Here is a 20,962-nt window from a genome sequence, read left to right as displayed (position 1 = left end):
CGTCCTGCGTCGTTAAGGGGTTAATGTCAGAATATGAGGGTGGGATATGAAGTTTGGGATATGAAGGATTTGTGAATATAAAGTCATGATACAATTAGGGTTGCCACCTTTATTGCAAAAAAATACTGGCAATGATAATTTGCATAATTAATTATTTATTTATAGCTCCACCCATACACGTCATGTAATGGCACAGGGGGATTCGAAGGGGATTTAAATGGCATGGGGGGGTATCAGAGATTGACAATTGAAATGGCACGGGGGGGGGAATAAGAGGAGGGGGATTAAAATGGCACAGGGGGATCAAAAGGGGAGAATAAAAATGGAAAAGTGGAACAAAAAGGGATTAAAATGGCATGGGGGGGGATCAGAGTAGGGGGGATTGAAATGGTACAGGGGGATCAGATGGGGGAATTGAAATGGTACAGGGGGATCAGAAGGGGATTAAAATTGCAAAGGGGGTTAAAGGGGACAATTGAAATTACATGGGAAAATCAGGGGGGGGATAAGAGGAGGGGGATTGAAATGGCACAGCGGGGATCAAAGGGGGGATTGAAATGACATCGGGACGTTGTGCCATTTCAGTCCCCCCAATCCTCCAATGCTATTTTAGTTGATCCCCCTGTGTCATTTCAACTGATCCCCCTGTGCCATTTTAATTACCCCCCCCCCCCCCCCCCCCCCCGATCCCCTGCCATATACATTTTAATTGATTTTCCCCTACAAGCCCCCCCCCCCTCATTTCTTCAGTCAATCATATGCATTTTAAGTGAAAAACTATTTTTTAAGTCAACTGGTGCCAGAATGTTAAGCAGGTATGTAAATTACTTCTATTTAAAAATCTTAGTCCTTCCTATAGTACTTATTAGCTGCTGTATGCTCCAGAGGAAGTTCTTTTCTTTTTGAATTTCCTATCTGTCTGACCACACTGCTCTCTGCTGACACCTCTGTCCATGTCAGGAACTGTCAAGAGCAGGAGCAAATCCCCATAGCAAATCTCTCCAGGCAGACAGAAGTATTACATCACACCATTATAGGACTCGCTGTATGAACTCACCACCTCGCATTACATGACTCCATTCTCTTAGCCTAGTTTTCTACAATTACCAGGTAAATGACCGGGCGCTGTCCCTTCACAGATCATTACATGAACGTGTTACAATAAGTAAACCTGAGTCAGCTATACTTTACCCAGTTGCATCCTATAACCACGCTGACATATACCAATATATCAAAGGTTAGAAAAACTAAGCTGATTTCTTCCAAAAAACAGCACCACACCTGTCCTCAGCTTGTGTGTGGTATTGCAGCTCAGTTCTATTGAAGTGAATGGAGACAAGTTGTAATAAGATGAACAACCTGAGAACAGAGGTGGCGCTGCCTTTATTTCTGGACATCCTCTTTAAGGGTGCGTTCACACCAGCGTACTTTCTTTCATACTTGAAAGTTTGAAAGGGGGCGGGCTCTCCACCAGCTGTCAGTGGCAAATTTTTGGCAGCTGAATTTCCGCTGCAGAAAATCCGCCGCAGACCCCATTGAAAACATGCTGCGAGTTTGAAAGGAAATACGCTCGTGTGAATGCACCCAGTAGATTTTTGACAGCAGAATCTCCACTGTTAAAAATCCACCGCAGACCCTAGTGAATGTAATGGGGTCTGCGGTGGATTTTCCGCGGAGAGCCTGCCCATTTCAAACTTTCAAGTTTGAAAGAAAATACTCTAACGTGAACGCACCCTAAATGTCCGGGTTTTGTCTATTTAAGGTTCGTATGTACGAGCTTTCCTATACAGTGGGCCACTGCAAAAAAAAAATGGCCGTAATATACCACTATATGGTTTTACAGTAAGGGGTATATGTCGGGGATTAACATGGGCGAATGTTATGAAACTTGCTATGGGTCAATATGCTGGAATGGGTTGTTGGGTTCTAAAGTGCCTGATGGGAACAGGAACCCCCCTCCCCCCCATATGTACTTTCAGTGGCGCCCAACTTAATTGACATAGAGGGCCACCCTAATAGAGTCCCAAAATGCTCGGATTTAGATTAATCTAAATTTTTCAGGAAACAAAATAAGATCTGAGGGGGATATTTATTAAAACGTGAGCTGAGACAAAGTTAACCTGTAGCCCATAGCAACCAATCAGATCCCTCCTTAATTTTTGAAAAATCCTTTAAAAAACGAAACAAGCCATCTGATTGGTTGCTATGGGCAACTGGTCCACTTATACTCTGCACAAATTTTGATAAAACTCCACCACACGCAGGGGCGGACTGACAACACTGGCCACGCCCCCATTCCACCCAAATCCCTCCTCATGTCTCACCCCTACACACAAAATATTATACTTATATTACACTAATGGGTCGTTACTGTACTTGATGATCATGAAGTACAAGTCTGTAAGCCACGTCATGGCCATCTGTACGTAGCGGGTCCCTATCATCCCTAGCACAAAAGAAGGGGGGGGGGGGTAATTATAAAATGCTACATACTATATGCCACCAGGACATAACAGTGCCGCACATTGTGCCTCCTAGATATACCAGTGCTGCACACTGTGCCACCAGAGCACAGCAGACAGTTGCACATATGTCAGGATTAGATACAGAGCACAGCAGACAGTATCACACATGACAGGATGAGATACAGAGCACAGCAGACAGTTGCACATATGTCAGGATTAGATACAGAGCACAGCAGACAGTATCACACATGACAGGATGAGATACAGAGCACAGCAGACAGTATCACACATGACAGGATTAGATACAGAGCACAGCAGACAGTATCACACATGACAGGATGAGATACAGAGCACAGCAGACAGTATCACACATGACAGGATTAGATACAGAGCACAGCAGACAGTATCACACATGACAGGATTAGATACAGAGCACAGCAGACAGTATCACACATGACAGGATTAGATACAGAGCACAGCAGACAGTATCACACATGACAGGATGAGATACAGAGCACAGCAGACAGTATCACACATGACAGGATTAGATACAGAGCACAGCAGACAGTATCACACATGACAGGATTAGATACAGAGCACAGCAGACAGTATCACACATGACAGGATTAGATACAGAGCACAGCAGACAGTTGCACACATGACAGGATTAGATACAGAGCACAGCAGACAGTATCACACATGACAGGATTAGATACAGAGCACAGCAGACAGTTGCACACATGACAGTTTTGCAGACATGACACATGGCACAGGGTCTCACCAGGTCAGTGTTTCTTGTCTTCTCTCTCCTCTGCCCAGGCGGCTCCAGCTCCAGGAATGTCCGGGGGTTGTGGCTGAACTTTTCCTCTAAGAATCCTCAGAAGACGGTGCGGAGGAGCACAGGAGCTGAGGCAGGACACCTCGGGGGAGGGAGCAGACGTGCGCACGGTGTGAGGTGGGTGTGAGGTGGTTTTATGCGCCCCTGTGAATCCTTGGTCGGCCCTTGCTCTGCCCTCTCCCAGCTCTAGCTTCGGAAATCTTCGGAGAGCTGGGGGAGGGCAGAGCAAAGGGAGAGAGAAGTACACGCCCCCTCCTTCCTCTCCCCTCCCTGAGCTCAGGACAGACATAGATCTCCAATGGGGAGAAGTACACGCCCCCTCCCTCATCTCCCCAAACTGAGGACGTATATCTCCACGGGGAGAAGTACACGCCCCCTCCCTTGTCTCCCCTGCTTGAGGTCTGTCTGTTTTTACTGTACACGGACTGGGAATAAATCTCTGACTGGGGATGATTTCTATGTGAGGAGGAGGGGGTCCCTGTTATGTGTGTGTATGCTGGGAGTTGTATTCCCTGTTATGTGTGCATGTATATGCTGAGAGTTGTAGTCCCTGTTAGGTGTGTGTATGCTGGGAGTTGTAGTCCCTGTTAGGTGTGTGTGTATGCTGGGAGGTGTAGTCCCTGTTAGGTGTGTATGTATGCTGGGAGTTGTAGTCCCTGTTAGGTGTGTGTGTGTGTATGCTGGGAGTTGTAGTCCCTGTTAGGTGTGTGTATGCTGGGAGTTGTAGTCCCTGTTAGGTGTGTGTATGCTGGGAGTTGTAGTCCCAGTTATGTGTGTGTGTGTGTGTGTGTGTGTGTATGCTGGGAGTTTTAGTCCCTGTTATGTGTTTGCATGCTGGGAGTTGTAGTCCCTGTTATGTGTGTGTGTGTATATGTATGCTGAAAGTTGTAGTCCCTGTTATGTGTGTATGTATGCTGGGAGTTGTAGTCCCTGTTAGGTGTATGTGTGTGTATGCTGGGAGTTGTAGTCCCTGTTAGGTGTGTGTGTGTTTGCTGGGAGTTGTAGTCCCTGTTAGGTGTGTGTGTATGCTGGGAGTTGTAGGCTGGCTTCTGCTATTTCATTGGGTGTTTATTAGCCCCATAAAGAGGACGTAGAAATGAATGGGGTTTGTACAGGACATGAATATCACTGTATGAACCCTGTGCATTTATATGTCAGAGTTCATACAGGGAAGCAGAGATGCACGGGGATCATACAGGGAAGCAGAGATGCACGGGGATCATACAGGGAAGCAGAGATGCACGGGGATCATACAGGGAAGCAGAGATGCACGGGGTTCATACAGGGAAGCAGAGATGCACGGGGTTCATACAGGGAAGCAGAGATGCACGGGGTTCATACAGGGAAGCAGAGATGCACGGGGTTCACACAGGGATCATACAGGGAAGCAGAGATGCACGGGGTTCATACAGGGAAGCAGAGATGCACTGGGTTCATACAGGGAAGCAGAGATGCACGGGGTTCATACAGGGAAGGAGAAATGCACGGGGTTCATACAGGGAAGCAGAGATGCACGGGGTCCGTACAGGGAAGCAGAGATGCACAGGGTTTGTACAGTGGTCTTCATGTCAGCGTTCATTGTACTGCAGCTTTGAGAGAAAATCATGTAGGAGGGACGTACAGGAGAAATAACTCTGTAGCCTGTACAGCTTCATCCTGGAGAAATTGAGAAGGAGGGGAAAACGGATTTTGGCGGCAGCCGCCAATTGAAATCTACACTTGCAGAATTCTGTGAGTGGAGTTTTAGATTAAATCATTAACCTGTCTAGGACCAAGGGCGTACCTGTACGGCCTCAGGGTTTCCGGTCACCACCGGTAACTGGGTGGTGAATGGCACGTGATGCCTGCTGAAATCGTTCAGACCGGAGATTTGTGGCGATTCCAGGTCATATGTGTCTCCGGTGACCCGGTAAATAAGGGTGTTCAGGGCTGTCCAAGACAGGTTCAATCATCCTGAAGTGATAGGAATGAGGTGGCGGGGGTGCCACCCCTCCTATCTCTGCTATTGGTTGGTTAGAAGGGACCGACCAATAGCAGATCGTGGAGGTGGCGCATGGGTTAAAATTCAGTTCCTCCGCTCTGCCCACCCACGGTAATCTGGGCAGAGCGGGGGAACTGTGATGTGAGTAGCGGTGGAGGTCCCTTACCAATTGCGGGCGGCGATCCTCCTCTAAGTGTGGCAGGCAGCGAATGTGCTGTTGACGGGAGCCAGGAGGTGAGTACTTTACTAGCAACATTTGGAGGGCCACAGTTTGGAGATCACTGTGCAGTGGTCTCTAAATGCTAGCAAATGCTTGCATAACTACAACTCCCAGCATGCACGAACAGCAAATGGCTGTCTGGGCATGCTGAGAGTTGTATTTGTGTACCTCCAGCTGTTGCATATCTACAACTCCCAGCATGCCCTTCGGTTATCAGTGCATGCTGGGAGTTGTAGTTTTGCCACAGCTGGAGGCCCACTGGTGAGGAAGCACTCAGTTAGGTAACAGAACCTAACTCAGTGCTTCCCCACCAGTGAGCCTCCAGCTGTTGCAAAACTACAACTCCCAGCATGTATGGTCTGTCAGTGCATGCTGTGAGTTGTAGTTATGCAACATCTGGATGGCCACAATTTAGAGACCACTGCACAGTGATCTCCAAACTGTGGCCCTCCAGATGTTGCTAGGCAACTACTCACCTCCTGGCTCCAGTCAACAGCACGATCGCCGCCCGCCACACCTAGAGGAGGATCCTCGCCCGCAGTCAGTAAGGGACCGCCATCGCTGCTCACATCACAGTTCCCCAGCTCTGCCTGGACTACCGTGGGTGGGCAGAGCAGAGGAACTGAACTTTAACCCTCGCGCCACCTCCCCCATCTGCTATTGGTCGGTCACTTCTGACCGGTCAATAGCAGAGATAGGTGGGGTGGCACCCCCGCCACCTCGCTCCCATCACTTCAGGGTGATCGAAGCTGTCTTGGACAGCTCCAAACACCCTTATTTACTGGGTTACCCTAGACACATATGACCTGGAATCGCCACAAATCTCCGGTCTGAATTGAACAACATGTGGGGCGCTCAGGAGCCCACCAGGCACTGTCATGGGATACCTGCTGAACGTTTTCAGCAAGCATCCTGTTCCGTTCACCGCCCGGTTACTGGTGGTGACCGGAAACCCTGAGGCCGTACAGGTACGCCCTTGGTCCTAGACAGGTTAATTGTGGTGTCCCGGGACCGTATTGCATACCATACCTTGTATGGTGGTCCCCAAAGTCAGTGAGTAACTATGCTCAGGTAGGGTCCCCCAGGTGGGACAGCCCCTAGTCGCCTCTCCTCTACTCTAATTCTGTAATGTTTATACATGGACATATTTGGTAATAATGTATATTTAATACAATGTATAGTATACTTACCTTGCTAGCGTCGCAGGACCCATAATCCTGTGTGAAGGTGATTGACATCAGTATGGACAAATTAGCACTAATCCAGCCCCTGCCCATATAAGGGAGCTGTATGCCAATTATCGCTCTCTTGGGTTACTGCTCTCGTGGATGCCAGACTAGCAGGACGGATCTGCACAACTTTCAAAGACACTCTAGGCCTAACAACCTAACGGCCTCAGCAGAACCTAAACCGTGAGTCCTAAACTAATCCCCGCTAAAGCTAGCTTGACTACTGGACCGCAACTAAATCCCCTAAATCCAGTGGAACAGCGCATATTATCCTAAAGACTCTAAATTGCTTAAGGTCCCAACCTTTGTCAATCTCCAAGAGAATTTGCACTTGTAGAGGAGACTGTTCCTGTTGTGAAGTTTGCATAAAATCTTCAGTAAAAGATCCAACTGTTTCTCAGCAAACTCTCCAGTTGTGGAGATTCAATTATTCTATACCTCCCTATCGCTCTTAGGAAGGGTGGCGGTAGGACAAGCATTACAGAGGAGCCCTTACCCTGGCGTTACGAATAGCAAGGGTTAACCAGACACCCTTTAGTCACCGCACAGCTACACTCCCCATACCCTACTCCCCCAGGCTATCACATAATGATTTAATCTAAAACTTCTCTTGCAGAATTCTGCAAGTGTAGATTTCAATTGGCGGCTGCCGCCAAAATCCGTTTTCCCTTCCTTCTCAATTTCTCCAGTATGAAGCTGTACAGGCTACTGTGTTATTTCTCCTGTACGTCCCTCCTGACATGATTTTCTCTCAAAGCTGCAGTACAATAAACGCTGATATGAAGACCACTGTACAAACCCTGTGCATCTCTGCTTCCCTGTATGAACCCTGTGCATCTCTCCTTCCCTGTATGAACCCTGTGCATCTCTGCTTCCCTGTATGAACCCTGTGCATCTCTGCTTCCCTGTATGGACCCCGTGCATCTCTGCTTCCCTGTATGGACCCCATGCATCTCTGCTTCCCTGTATGATCCCCGTGCATCTCTGCTTCCCTGTATGAACCCTGTGCATCTCTGCTTCCCTGTATGAACCCCCGTGCATCTCTGCTTCCCTGTATGAACCCCGTGTATCTCTGCTTCCCTGTATGAACCCTGTGCATCTCTACTTCCCTGCATGAACCCCGTGCATCTCTTCTTCCCTGTATGGACCCCGTGCATCTCTGCTTCCCTGTATGAACCCTGTGCATCTCTGCTTCCCTGTATGAACCCCGTGTATCTCTGCTTCCCTGTATGAACCCCCGTGCATCTCTACTTCCCTGTATGAACCCCGTGTATCTCTGCTTCCCTGTATGAACTCTGACATATAAATGCACAGGGTTCATACAGTGATGTTCAGGTCCTGTACAAACCCGTGCATTTCTACGTCCTCTTTAAGGGGCTAATGAAAATGCAATGAAAACGCATAAGCCAGCCCGTGCAGTCCGTCCCCCCCTTGCATCCCGAGGAAACCTGTGTTATACACAGCACAACTCAGCCCTGGTTGGGAAACACTGGTATACACACAAAAGGGACTACAACTCCCAGCATGTGTCATTCAGGAGTCTTCAGTCTGTGGTATAACACCAGCATGCTGCCTCTGTAGTCTCCTGGGAGTTGTAGTTCACCACACCTCTACAGGGCATACACCAGTGTTTCCCAACCAGGGTGCCTCCAGGTGTTGCAAATCTACAACTCCCAGCATTACCTGGTTGGGAAACACAGGCAAACACACACCTAACAGGTACTACAACTCCCAGCATACAGACACACACATAACAGGGACTACAACTCCCAGCATACATACACACACACCTAACAGGGACTACAACTCCCAGCATCCCCTGGTTGGGAACCACTGGCATACACACACCTAACAGGGACTACAACTCCCAGCATACACACACACACAACAGGGACTAAAACTCCCATCATATACACACATAACAGGGACTACAACTCCCAGCACACACACACATAACAGGGACCCCCTCCTCCTCACATAGAAATCATCCCCAGTCAGAGATTTATTCCCAGTCCGTGTACAGTAAAAACAGACAGACAGAGCTCAAGCAGGGGAGATGAGGGAGGGGGCGTGCACTTCTCCCCGTGGAGATCTACGTCCTCAGTTTGGGGAGATGAGGGAGGGGGCGTGTACTTCTCCCCGTGGAGATCTACGTCCTCAGTTTGGGGAGATGAGGGAGGGGGCGTGTACTTCTCCCCGTGGAGATCTACGTCCGTCCTGAGCTCAGGGAGGGGAGAGGAAGGAGGGGGCGTGTACTTCTCTCTCCCCTTGCTCTGCCCTCCCCCAGCTCTAGCTTCGGAAATTGTCGGAGAGCTGGGGGAGGAGCCGACGCAAGGATTCACGGGGGCACAAAATTCCACCGGACATAAAGCAATCAGCTCACAAAGCCTCACATCCTCCATTGACCGCTTTTAAGGGGCTTTAACTCGCTCTCGACGCTGATTGGCTGCAGTGTTGCCGAAGATGATTGGTTGACCAAAAGAAAATCAGTTGGGATGGGTGGGCGTTAACACTTAACGTCATGACGCAGAGAGTGGGAGGTACGTAAAGCGCGCATGTGACATCATCCAGGAGACCGCCGCTCGTTGGTGACGTAAAGTAATCTTCCCCGTGCAAAGCGGCGACCTACCTGTAAGTATGTGAGCCTCGGTAGGCTTGTCGGTTTGGTCCCGGTATTATCGTGCACTACACTCTGCGGATTTATAGCTTTAGCGGGGCTCTGCCATTTCCGTCTTCTCTGTGTGACTTCTGGCAGAGGCTGCTTGGACCACATGGATATGAAAAGAGGATTCACTGTTGCCTGTAGCTACCAATCAGCTCATAGCTTTTATTTTGTAAACTGGAATGGAAAATTGAAATGTGAAACTTTATTGGCTATTGTTGATCTCTTATTTTAAAAGGGGGGGGGGGTAGACATTTTAAAGGGGAACCGAGCTTTAGAACAAGCATCTTATGTCTATTCGCTCACAGTTGCTCTGTAGGTGTCTTGTTATTTATTTGGTGCTGTCTTCTCCATATTTACATTCACTTCAGTTATTGAAAATAGTGCATTGTGGGATCTGGGAAAGTAGAGGTGCGTTGTATGGTCACATGATGGGGGGGGGAGGGTAGAGTTAAACTGCAATAAATGGAGGAATCTACTTTACAGAATAGCTCCCACCATCCTATTTTTTTTTCTGTCCCTGCCTATTGCCAATCTATCCCTAACCCCCTCCCTGCTTTTAATTTTGATTTTTACTATATTAATGTTTTTTGTCTGCCTGGCAGTGTGCTCACTACCTGGCAGACTTCCCCAGCAGGCACCACGTCACTGATGCCCTTAGTTCATGTACACAGGGTGCCTCCAGCTGTTTCATCACTACAACTCCCAGCTGGCCCTGACATCTATTGGCTTTCAGGGCATGCTGGGAGTTGTAGTATTGAAGCAGCTGGAGGCACCCTGTGTAGATAAACTAATAGTTACATGTGGCGCTAGCCCCCCCCCCTCCTACTCCCTCCCTCCCCCCCCCCCCCCCCGTGCCATACCCCGTTCCCTCCATCACGACACCCCCCCCAATTACACTTACTGCAGAGTACGGCGGCGGCGATGAGGCGGAGGCGGCTGCGATGTGCGGGAGGAGTGGCCTCCCAATGCGCTCGCTCCCTGCCTGTCTGATTGACAGGCAGGGAGCGAGCGCAGGCTGAATGAAAAAGGACCGATGCCCGGCCGCATCGGTTCTTTTTCAGGCGTGACATCATATAAATAAATAAATAATAAATAAAATAAATAAATAAATAAATAAATAATAAAAGTATATTAGAGATATGTTGTAGTACATAAATACTACAACATATCAAAAAATAAAGTTGGTGACAGTGCCCATTTAAGGCCTTACTGATACAAATCCTCTGAGGCAAAGTTACCCGAGTTATTATGCAGGGCCGGTCTATGGCATACTGGTAAGGGTAGGGTCACACAGTGTATTTTGCTGCTGTGCTTTCCTACCCATTGAAGTCAACGGGTAGCAAAATCGGCTGTATTATTATTTTTTGTTGCTTCCTATTGAATTCAATGAGTAGGAAAATATGCAGCAATATATGGCACATGTTACCCTACCCAAAAAGTGGAGTTACCCTTCAAAGCTGCGTTTTTTCCAAATAGTGTCTCCAACTGTTGCAAAACTACAGGTCCCAGCATGCCAGGAGAGCCAAAGGTCTCATATATTTAGCTTTTATTGGTACCATTTTGTCTTGATGAGTCTTTCTGATCAGTTTTTATTTATTTTCCTGCTATATGAAGTGACCAAAAATCTACATTTCTGTCCTTTTGGTATTTTTTTTATGTATACGCTGTGGACTAAATTATTTCATTAATATTACATTGTAATAGTTTGGACATTTGCGCACAAGGCAATACCATTTTTTTTATTTATTTTACTATTATTATTTTTTAAAGCCTTCATAGGGGACTGTTACATTAAGTCTTTTGATTACAAACACTGAACAATGCTGTGCAATAAATACCATAGCATTCATCAGTATAATTGTTGCGCTACTTATACTGCCAAGGCTGCCTGTACACTCGGAGTACTGATCTGATGGCATGGAGGATGGGCAGTGACCTGGGACCATTATCTCAGCTGACTAGGACACTGCATTTTCTCCAGGTTGGTCCCAATCAGCCCCCAACCTTTGGCACAAACTTGTAGATCCAGCAATCAAGCTTGCTGGGAGTTGTAGTTTTTCAACAGCTGAAGTCATGAGGGATCACTGGACCAGCTCTGTCTGGAGTGAAATGCCAGTCACTCTGCTGCATGTGCACCCTCCATTAACATGGAGAATTCCCCTAGTAGTTCAGCATCACTGTCATCTAATTCACCGATCTGTTAGGACAGTGTATCCCAACCTGTCACTCTCCAGCCATTGTAAAACTACACCTCTTATCATGCTCTGACATTTGGAGAGCCCACAAGTTGTTTCATCCGTCTTGGCTCCTACAGGGTTTGCTAACCAGTATTCACAGCCCTGCAGGTCAGATTTGCCTAGCTATGCAGATTGAGGGAGAAAGGGATATACAGTGACACCCCCCCCCCCCCCCCCCGACTTACGATGGCCCCGACATACGATGATTTCAACATACGATGGCCTTGTTGAAGGCGGCATCAACATACGAGGCTTTTGTATGTCGGGGCCATCGCATAAAAGGCTATCAGGCAGCGCAGACCAGATAGCCGTTTACGGTGCCCCGTGTGGTCCGCTGACGATCACTTACCTGTCCTCGGGGCTCTGGCGCGTCCTCTTCGGGATCCCCTGCATTGTCGGCGCTCTCCATCGTTGTCATCACGTCACTGCGCACGCCGTCCCGTCATCCAATAGGTGCAGCATGCGTAGCGACATGATGGTGGCGACTGAGAGCGAGGATGCCGGGGAAGCTGAGGCCTTGCCGGAGAGTCGGGGACACCCCAGGGACGCGGCGACAGCGATGGGAGGCGACATCCAGGGCAGCTGTGACTGTCCGGAGCGGCGGGGACACTTGAGTATAACCTCCAATACCAGTGGTCTTCAACCTGCGGACCTCCAGATGTTGCAAAACTACAACTCCCAGCATGCCCGGACAGCCGTTGGCTGTCCGGGCATGCTGGGTGTTGTAGTTTTGCAACATCTGGAGGTCCGCAGGCTGTAGACCACTGTCCTATACTTTACATTGCACGGATCCCTCAACATACGATGGTTTCAACAAACGATGGTCCATTTGGGACAGATTACCATTGTATGTTGAGGGACCACTGTATCATTGTAATGGCTAATGAAGCAAGGCTGCAGTGTAAAGTAAGAGGTAGGGTCACATCAGAAACCGGAGCCTCTGCTGAGACAGGAGGTGGCAAGCACACAATTTCATACTTAAGAGGAGAAATATATTGTGTAAAGTCCCGGCATGAGGCTAACCCTTTGCTTTCTTTGTTTCTAGGTGGCTCCTTCATCCATCGTTTTGTGGTTTTGACCTGTCACTCGCAGCAGCTTCGGCACAATGTACAGGTATAAGATAACGCTAAAGGATCGTCACCAGCTCTACAAGCTGATCATCAGCCAGCTGCTGTACGACGGACACATAAACATCGCCAATGGCCTGATCAGCGAGATCAAGATGAACACGCTGTGTGCCCCCTCTGAGCAGCTGCTGCACCTCATCAAAGTGGGTAAGTGGAACTGTCTGGAGTAGGGAATGGTTCTGGAGGTGTCCACAGAGCTCCCCTGGTTGCTTCAGTTTGCTGCCTTTTTGGTCAGTAGATTCTTAAAAGACCCCTCCAGCCTTATGCAAATACCAGGACAGGTGTTCATCCTCTGGATGTTACCAATTACTGACAGAAACCACAGATCTACAAAAGGTGACACATAAGATTTGTTAGAAAATTGTAGATCTCTTCATTATACAGGGATTAAAGGTGTAGTCCCAAGACTATAACTTGTCTCCTAGTGAGATATTTTCCAACCCTTAAGCCAGTGTTTCCCAACCAGGGTGCCTCCAGGTTAGGGATCGACCGATTATCGGTATGGCCGATAATCACGATTTTGGGCATTATCGGTATCGGCAATTACCTTGTCGATAATGCACCGCCCCCATTGCCTCCCCCATCCCCGGTTTTATAATTACTTGTTCCCGGAGCCCACGCTACTTCTTGCTCCTGCAGCATCCTGCGTTACGCTGTGCGCAATGACGAGTGACGTCACCGTCAGTGCGCACAGTGAGAGTTCAGGAGGACGCCACCGGAGCCAGATGTGGAGTGGACCCAGGGGATGGGGGAGGCAATGCCGGCGGTTTCACGCAATTACTATGCGCTTCATCTGCATAGAATTACTCACGACCACAATATTCAGGTATTCTTACAACTTTCTTGCTTTATTTGTATGATTTTATTTTTTTTTTTCCATTAATTCACAATGATTGATACAATGATATACATCCCAGACAGGTAAGATGACAAATACCTCAGCTCCAGCCTACCGTGCTTTTCACTTTCATCTTACCTGTCTGGGATGTATATCATAGTACCCCATCTACAGATATTATGTACCCATCATTGTGAATTAATGAAAAAGAAAATCATACAAATAAAGCAAGAAAGTTGCAAGAAGACCTGAATATTGTGGTCGTGAGTAATTCTATGCAAATAAGTACTTATCTATTTTTACGTGCTCGCCGCATGCAGTGCAGGTATAATTTACTAAACATCTGGAGGCACCCTGGTTGGGAAACACTGCATTAGGCCCTCCTTCCCCAACCATGAGAACAGAGCTCCCTTGCTTCCCGCCTTTTATGTCAGTGGGCGGAGTGTTACTTCTGAAGTGCGGATGTTGCAAACTAATGACATCAGCTGGGGGAGACTACCAAGAAAGGGTATTATCCAGAGGTAGTGTCTCTGGTGCCCCTGACCATTGGAGGCAGGGGCAGGGTCCATATTTAGAGTGTGCTGCAAGATGGAGCCCTTGCTAACTGCAACATTGTGAACTGAAGATTAGCCATGGATTTCTAGTCTATGCAGCCGGTGGAGACCCAGGACTATACCAAAAAAGATTGATTCATTTGGTGGTGTAAGAGGGGTCTGTACCCCTGTCTTCTCTTACAGGGGTTAATTGGTACACTATTGTATTTTAGGCTAGGAAGGTAAAGAGCTAAGGGATGGAGTGTGGTGTATGCAGGAAGGAACTTGCAAATGCATTGAAGAAATCCCTATGTAATTCTTTTTTGAATAAAATTCTGAAGGAAGAATCTCCAACCTCTATGAGGAATATGCAGGGTGGGGTTTATTGTCAGACTTTTTATCCCCTAGTCAATTAAGTATTTCTTGTTTCATTAGAGATGTGATTAGAACAGCTACATTACCCTTTTACTAGAGAGGTGACATCAACATCCCAAGCATATGCTCAGAGGATGACAAGAAGCTTTTTATACCCGGAACAGTGTTTTCCAAACAGTGTCTCCGGCTGTTGTGAAACTACAACTCCCAGCAAGGCGTCTTCTTCAGGGTCGGTGGAACACAGAGAAGGCAGCAGACTCTCAGAAATGGGAGGGACAAGGGCAGTATTTTATGCGCTATCCCATTCCTTGCCAAGGGTAGCGGGTAAGGATACATACATACAAACACCACCATGATAGCTTACATCAGTCACTACAGTGGTGCAGCATCAGAGTCTGAAGAGAATGAGTGATTTTTATATTCTAACTTCATCGAGACTTCCTGTCAGCTCTACATCCAAAGGGTATGGAGGACCTGAAAGAAGAATATCTCAGCCACCACCACATCAATCAGGGAGAGTAGATGTTAAAGGCGTACTCCACCCCTAGACATCTTATCCCCTATCCAAAGGAGAGGGGATAAGATGTCAAATCGCCGTGGTCCCGCTGCTGAGGACCCCCGGGATCACCGCTGTAGCACCCCGCCGTCATTACTGCACAGAGCGAGTTCGCTCTGAGCGTAATGACGGGCGATACAGGGGACAGAGCAGCGTGACTTCATGGCTCCGCCCCTTGTGACATCACGGCCTGCCCCCTTAATGCATGTCTATGGCGGGGGCGTGGCGGTTGTCTCATAGACTTGTATTGAGGTGGTGGGCCGTGATGTCACGAGGGGCGAAGCCATGACGTAACTATGCTCCGGCCCCTGTATTGCCCGTCATTACGTGCAGAGCGAACTCGCGCGGACCCCGGCGATCTGGCATCTTATCCCCTCTCCTTTGCATAGGGGATAAGATGTCTAGGGGCGGAGTACCCCTTTAAGTAGGAAACTTTTTTTTTTTCATCACGTTACAGATCTTTTGGGAACCTCGGCAGTGGACCTGTTTGCTACAGAAGAGACCAGGTGACTGACTGATCAGGGATAGATGCCCTAAGACAGCATTAGTCTCTTTTGTATGCGATTACCTAACAAGGCTAATCCCGAGGGTACTAAGTAAGGTCAGGGAAGACAGAGCCGCAATTATAATGGTGCCATCCTTTTGGCCAAGGAAGGTCTGTTTTTCATGGTTGTACACCCTCTCCATAAACACACCGTGGTTCCTCCCTCAAATCCCTGACTATCTCTCCCAGGACCTATGGCTATTATAGGATGAGAAGGAAAAAACTAACTTTTAACGGTTCAAGGACTGGGACGATTTTTGCTTTTGAAGTATTTCTTGGTCTGCCTATTAAATGTTTATTAATAAAGACTTTATTTACATACTAGTTTGGTTTAAATTATTTTATGTACCTGGACGAGTGGATTGTCACGAAGGACGTAGATTTTTTTAAATTTTAAATCTGCAGCTTTAAATCCTGCACATCAAATATGTGTAGGATACTGTATGTGAGAATAGACCAAGGAAGGAACAAGGGCAAAGCTGCTTCAACCCAGACAGTGTCTAGATGGATCACACGAGCAATAGTTGTAGATTATTTTTTTTAGGGAGGCCAGTATCCTAAGGTTTTGGGGCACATTCGACCCAGGCGGCCTCTGCCTCTTTGGCTTAAATGGGCACTGTCAGATACAAAAACTTTTGATATGTTGTAAAGCATGTATAACCAATAGGTTTTGCAATTGCTTTCATTAGAAAATTTTTAGTATTTCATACTAAAAAAGCCAAACAACTGAAAAATCCTCCCACTGTCAGCTTGTGTCCCGCTACTGTCAGTGAGGACAAGCTGGGAGTTGTAGTTTTGCTAATGCTAGGGGAGATGTGAGCAGACAACATACTGAGGGAGGGGGCGGAGACCTGCACAGTGAGGCCACACCCCCTCCCTTTGAGAGGAATTCAGACAAGTGAGCTAAAGGTGCTAGACACATAAAATTAGATGTACATGGTCAGGATTAGGTACTGAGTGATATATAAAAAAAATAATAATTTATGTTGGATCTGACGGGTACGCTTTAAAGATCAGCAGCCACAGTAAAGCAGATATGTAAGGCATCATTTTACATTTTTTTTAAACTATTGCTGATTAAATCTGTCATCCAAAATTATTTAGCAGAAAAGTTTTTTTTTTTTACCAGCAAGTCACTTCCCAAAAAATTATCTATTCTAGTCTACCCTCCAAGGGTGCTGTGACTGCTGTCATAGGGCAATAGGGAAAACTTTGGTTTTGCTATCGGTAGTAGTTTTTTTTGCTGAGCCCATGACGGCACCCTCCTAAAATCTCACTTTTATTATGTATAAAATAAATAAATATATAATCTCAAAATAATAAATAAAAAAAAAAAAGTGCATGCTTCGGCAATGAAGGGGCTGATCGTCCTTTTATACAAACTATTTTATCTGTTTCCTGTCCTGAGGAACGAGGAAGATTCTACGCAAGGGTAAGGCTAGGTTCAGACTACGGAATTTCCGCCTGCAATTCCGCTTTGACATTGCAGGCGGAAATTCCGCTTGCTAAAATGTATAGTGTAGTGAATGGGTTTCCGTTCGCAAATTCACACTGCGGAATGTGTGAACGGAAAATCCGCTTGGAAATTACCGCCTGAAGAATGGCGTTGCTCTTTCTTCAGGCGGAAATCCGCACGGAACACATTGTAGTCTATTGGAGACTGCCGTGTTCAGCAAGCGCTGGCAGCACTCGGAATCTCCGGGCGGAAATTTTCTGCCCGGAGATTCCGTAGTCTGGACCTAGCCTAAGGGTGCTGTCATGGGCTTAATGAAAAACAATTACTGATTTAAGTTATTTAGTTTTTGGTTATAAAGCAATGAAAAATGAGGTATGGCTGGAATAAGCATAACAGCAAAGTGTTTCCTGTTTAATGAGTATAAAATATGTGACAGATGCACTCTAGAAGAATGCTATAAAAAATGTCTTTGTATATCTGCAGGCATGGAGAACGATGACAGTGCCGTGCAGTATGCCATAGGCCGCTCAGATACAGTGGCTCCTGGTACAGGAATCGACCTGGAGTTTGATGCCGATGTTCAGACCATGTCCCCGGAGGCATCAGAATACGAGACCTGCTACGTGACCTCCCACAAGGGCCCGTGTCGTGTAGCTACATACAGCAGGGACGGACAGCTGATCGCAACTGGTTCTGCCGATGCTTCCATAAAGATCCTTGACACAGAGCGCATGCTGGCCAAGAGCGCCATGCCAATAGAGGTAACTGTCCCCTCCATACAATGGAGGAGAGGGATTATTTCAACAAACCCTAAAACATTCACTGCCACAGAGCATTATTGGGCATTTCCATGTAAACCTAACTTTCTCCGTCGGCTCTATTGGGGGACAGAGAGACTGTGAATATATCTTGCTGGCCCTAGGCATACAAAAAAAAAATTTTGACCATCCCAGGTCACTGACTCCTTGTTCTAAGTCTAGGACACCTCAGTCTAAGGCTACCACAGAACGCTCCCACTTTCCAGGGCAAGTAGCAGATGACGGGTCGGAATCCACCTTGGATCACGAGGACCACTCTGCTGTGTCTGATATGGTGGACAGCTTGGTATCGCCTTGTTTCATTCGGAGGACCAAAGAACTTCGGATCCTCGCCGCTTTCAGGTCTCATGCTGAATTTGTCGCTGCGTTGGAAGCATTCGGACAAACTATTCCAGGGAACAAAGAAGATTCAAGCTGTTTCCTTTTCCTCCACACTTAGTTTCCAAGTGGACGACGCCACCGGCAGTTGATCCTCCAGTTTCTCGTCTGTCCAAATCTACCACCCTGCCTCTGGCGGACGCGGCATCCCTTAAGGCTCCTGCGGACACGAAGATCGAGAACTTGGCAAATTTGCCTTTGAAGTGGCAGGTTTGTCCTTGCTACCCACCTTCACATCCACTTGGGTGGCCAAGGCAGTTTTTGGTTTGGGCTTCTCGGCTACAACAGGGCATCCTGTCAGGTGCACTGCGGGAGGACTCGGTGGATCTCGCTCGCCAACTTTCTTACGCTGGAGACTTCCTCTGTTCCACGCCCTTTTGCCTCGGGTAATTTTGGTTGTGGTTTGTTGCTCCACGTGGCTGAAGGAGTGGGATGCAGATGCTGCTTAGAAGAAATCTGAGTTTCCTTTCTCTGGTTCTTGGCTCTTTGGGGAAGCGTCTAGATTAAATTATTTCGGAAGCTACTGGAGGTAAAATTTCTCTGCTGCCGCAGAACAAACCTCGCTACTCCAATCCCTGTCGGAAGGCAGCTTCCTTTTGGTCTCTTGCATTGGGGCAAACTCCCAATCTCGGAAAGCCCCTTCCTTCAAGGCACATCCTTCCTGGAAGTCAGACAAACGTTCTGGCGTTTTTTGCGGCCAAGTCCCAATGTCCTCTTCTTGGGTGGGAGGGCATCTGTCTGTTTTCCGTGATGTTTGGCTAGCGCCGGTTCAGGAGTCCTGGCTCTGGGACATCATATCCGATGGTTGCCGTATAGAATTAGCTTCCCTTCCCCAGGGTCATTTCTTCCGATCCCGCCCGCCTCATCCACCTTTTTTGGCAGCAATCTTTCAGGTCACTTTTTAAGTACCCTCCTCATTCAGGGAGTGATTGTGCCAGTTCCTCCAGGGGGAGCATTTTTCGGAGTTCTACTCGAATCTCTTTGACGTCCTCAAGAAAGAGGGCTCTGACCGTCTCATTCTGGACTTCAAGCTACTCAACCGCCATTTGTGGCTGTCATTTTAGCATGGAGTCCCTCTGATCCATGGTGGCATCCATGGATCAGGGGGGGTTCCTTTCTTCAGTGGATCTCTGGGATGCCTATCTGCACATCCCCATTTTTCCCCGCCCATCAGTTTCCTCCGCTTTGCTGTCCCTGTGGGTCACTTTCAGTTTGTGGCTCTTCCTTTTGGCCTAGCTGTGGCTTCCAGGGTTTTCACCAAAGTCATGGTGGCAGTGATTGCCATCCTTCGGGCCCGGGGGATCTTGGTCCTCCCTTACCTGGACTATCTTTTGATCAAAGCTCCATCCTGGTCCCAAAACTTGGAGAGCCTTCATCTCACGGTATACTGTTCACCTTTTGGTTGGTTAATCAACCAGGAAAAGTCCAACCTGTCTCCCTCCCAGTCTCTTAGGAGATAGGGAGGAAAAAAGACACAGGGTGCGCTCCTAATGAAGATAGCTTTGATGAGGCAAAACAGAATAATATATAGTCCTTACTCTTAGGTGTTGCGCTGAGGGCACAACATCTACAGTGGCTTGTGGAAGCAAATTTGCAGGATAGCCCCCAAGGGGATCTCCCGGAGATGACGTCAATCGGTCCGGTGTAGATACATGTCAGTGGAAAGAGGAAAGATGTCGTCCACTGCCTTTTGTTGTTTTGCCAGATGTTTCAAAACTACAACTCCCAGCATGCCTAGAATGCCCAGGCATGCTGGGAGTTGTAGTTCTGTAACCCCCCGGCGTTTCCCTACCTGTGCCTGTCTCCAGCGACTATCAGGGGTCCCCACGCATCTTCTCCTCCAGCTACCGGCCTCCATCTTCTCCCCATGACATCCAGGGGTGGGCAGAACGGGGGTTGCCATGGCAACCCACTGTCCTGCGCTGCCATTGGTCAGAATCAGTTCTGACCAATGGCAGGGGATAGGAGGAGATCGCAGCACTGCGACCTCGCTCCTAGCCCTCAAGATGATCGCGGCTGTCAATGACAGCTTTGATCATCCCTATTTTCTGGTTCATCGGGTCACCAGAGACCCGATCAGCCCGGAATTCCAGAAAATTGCATGTCTGAATTGACATGCGATTTTCTGCAATCGATGAAATTGGGGGGGGGGGGGGGGGGGTTTCTCAGGACACAGCAGGCATCCCGGTCCGGTCCCCAACCGGCTAGCGGTGGAACCGGAATTTCCATGGGCGTATGCATACGCCCCATGTCCTTAAGGACTCGGGATGCAGGGTGTATGCATACGCCCGGCGTCCTGAAGAGGTTAAGATATGTATACTATATTGCAACGCGTTTTGATTGCGAACTGGAATCTTCATCAGGAACACAGTACTTCGAACAATAGATTTATATACGTAACATAATGAATACTTCCGGGTAAAAGAGTTGCTGTGTGCAAAACTGCAGGTAAACAAATGGGTTGAAAGTGACGTGCAGAAAAATAAATGTAAATCTTGAAAAATCTATGGTAAAATCTATTAATTAAAAAATAAAACACCTGATGTGTTTTAAAACGCAAAAACAAACCAAGGCAATACCTATTGGCAATTAATCATCCTGCATTTTCACAGTTTAAAGTGCTATTTACTTCGTGGCCAGTAAATTGGCAGCAGTGGTCCAGTTCCAATAATAAAAAATTAGATGAATAGAACGCCTGGTGT

The 20,962-nt window shown here is 47.7% G+C and overlaps 2 protein-coding genes across 6 annotated transcripts in view; one reads left to right on the top strand and one right to left on the bottom strand.

Annotated features, from left to right (window-relative positions):
- The window catches only part of AURKA (aurora kinase A), a 105,811-nt gene extending 102,427 nt beyond the window's left edge, over window positions 1–3,384 (bottom strand). The window contains exon 1 of the mRNA XM_056548065.1: window positions 3,247–3,384. The gene's annotated coding sequence lies outside the window, so the exon portion shown is untranslated. The remainder of the gene's footprint in view (window positions 1–3,246) is intronic.
- CSTF1 (cleavage stimulation factor subunit 1) overlaps window positions 1–20,962 on the top strand; it is a 134,324-nt gene that overhangs the window by 87,281 nt on the left and 26,081 nt on the right. Inside the window, exons 1-3 of one of the 5 annotated variants that reach the window (XM_056548062.1) lie at window positions 3,298–3,420; window positions 12,681–12,909; window positions 17,548–17,825. In XM_056548062.1, the coding sequence (XP_056404037.1) occupies window positions 12,741–12,909; window positions 17,548–17,825 (447 nt within the window). In that variant the 5' untranslated portion in view covers window positions 3,298–3,420; window positions 12,681–12,740. The other 4 variants (XM_056548060.1, XM_056548058.1, XM_056548059.1 and 1 more) reach the window with 4 other exon arrangements.

Source organism: Hyla sarda, chromosome 12 (genome assembly GCF_029499605.1).
Source record: "Hyla sarda isolate aHylSar1 chromosome 12, aHylSar1.hap1, whole genome shotgun sequence".
Classification (NCBI taxonomy): domain Eukaryota; kingdom Metazoa; phylum Chordata; class Amphibia; order Anura; family Hylidae; genus Hyla; species Hyla sarda.
This window is presented reverse-complemented; position numbering and strand designations above follow the sequence as displayed.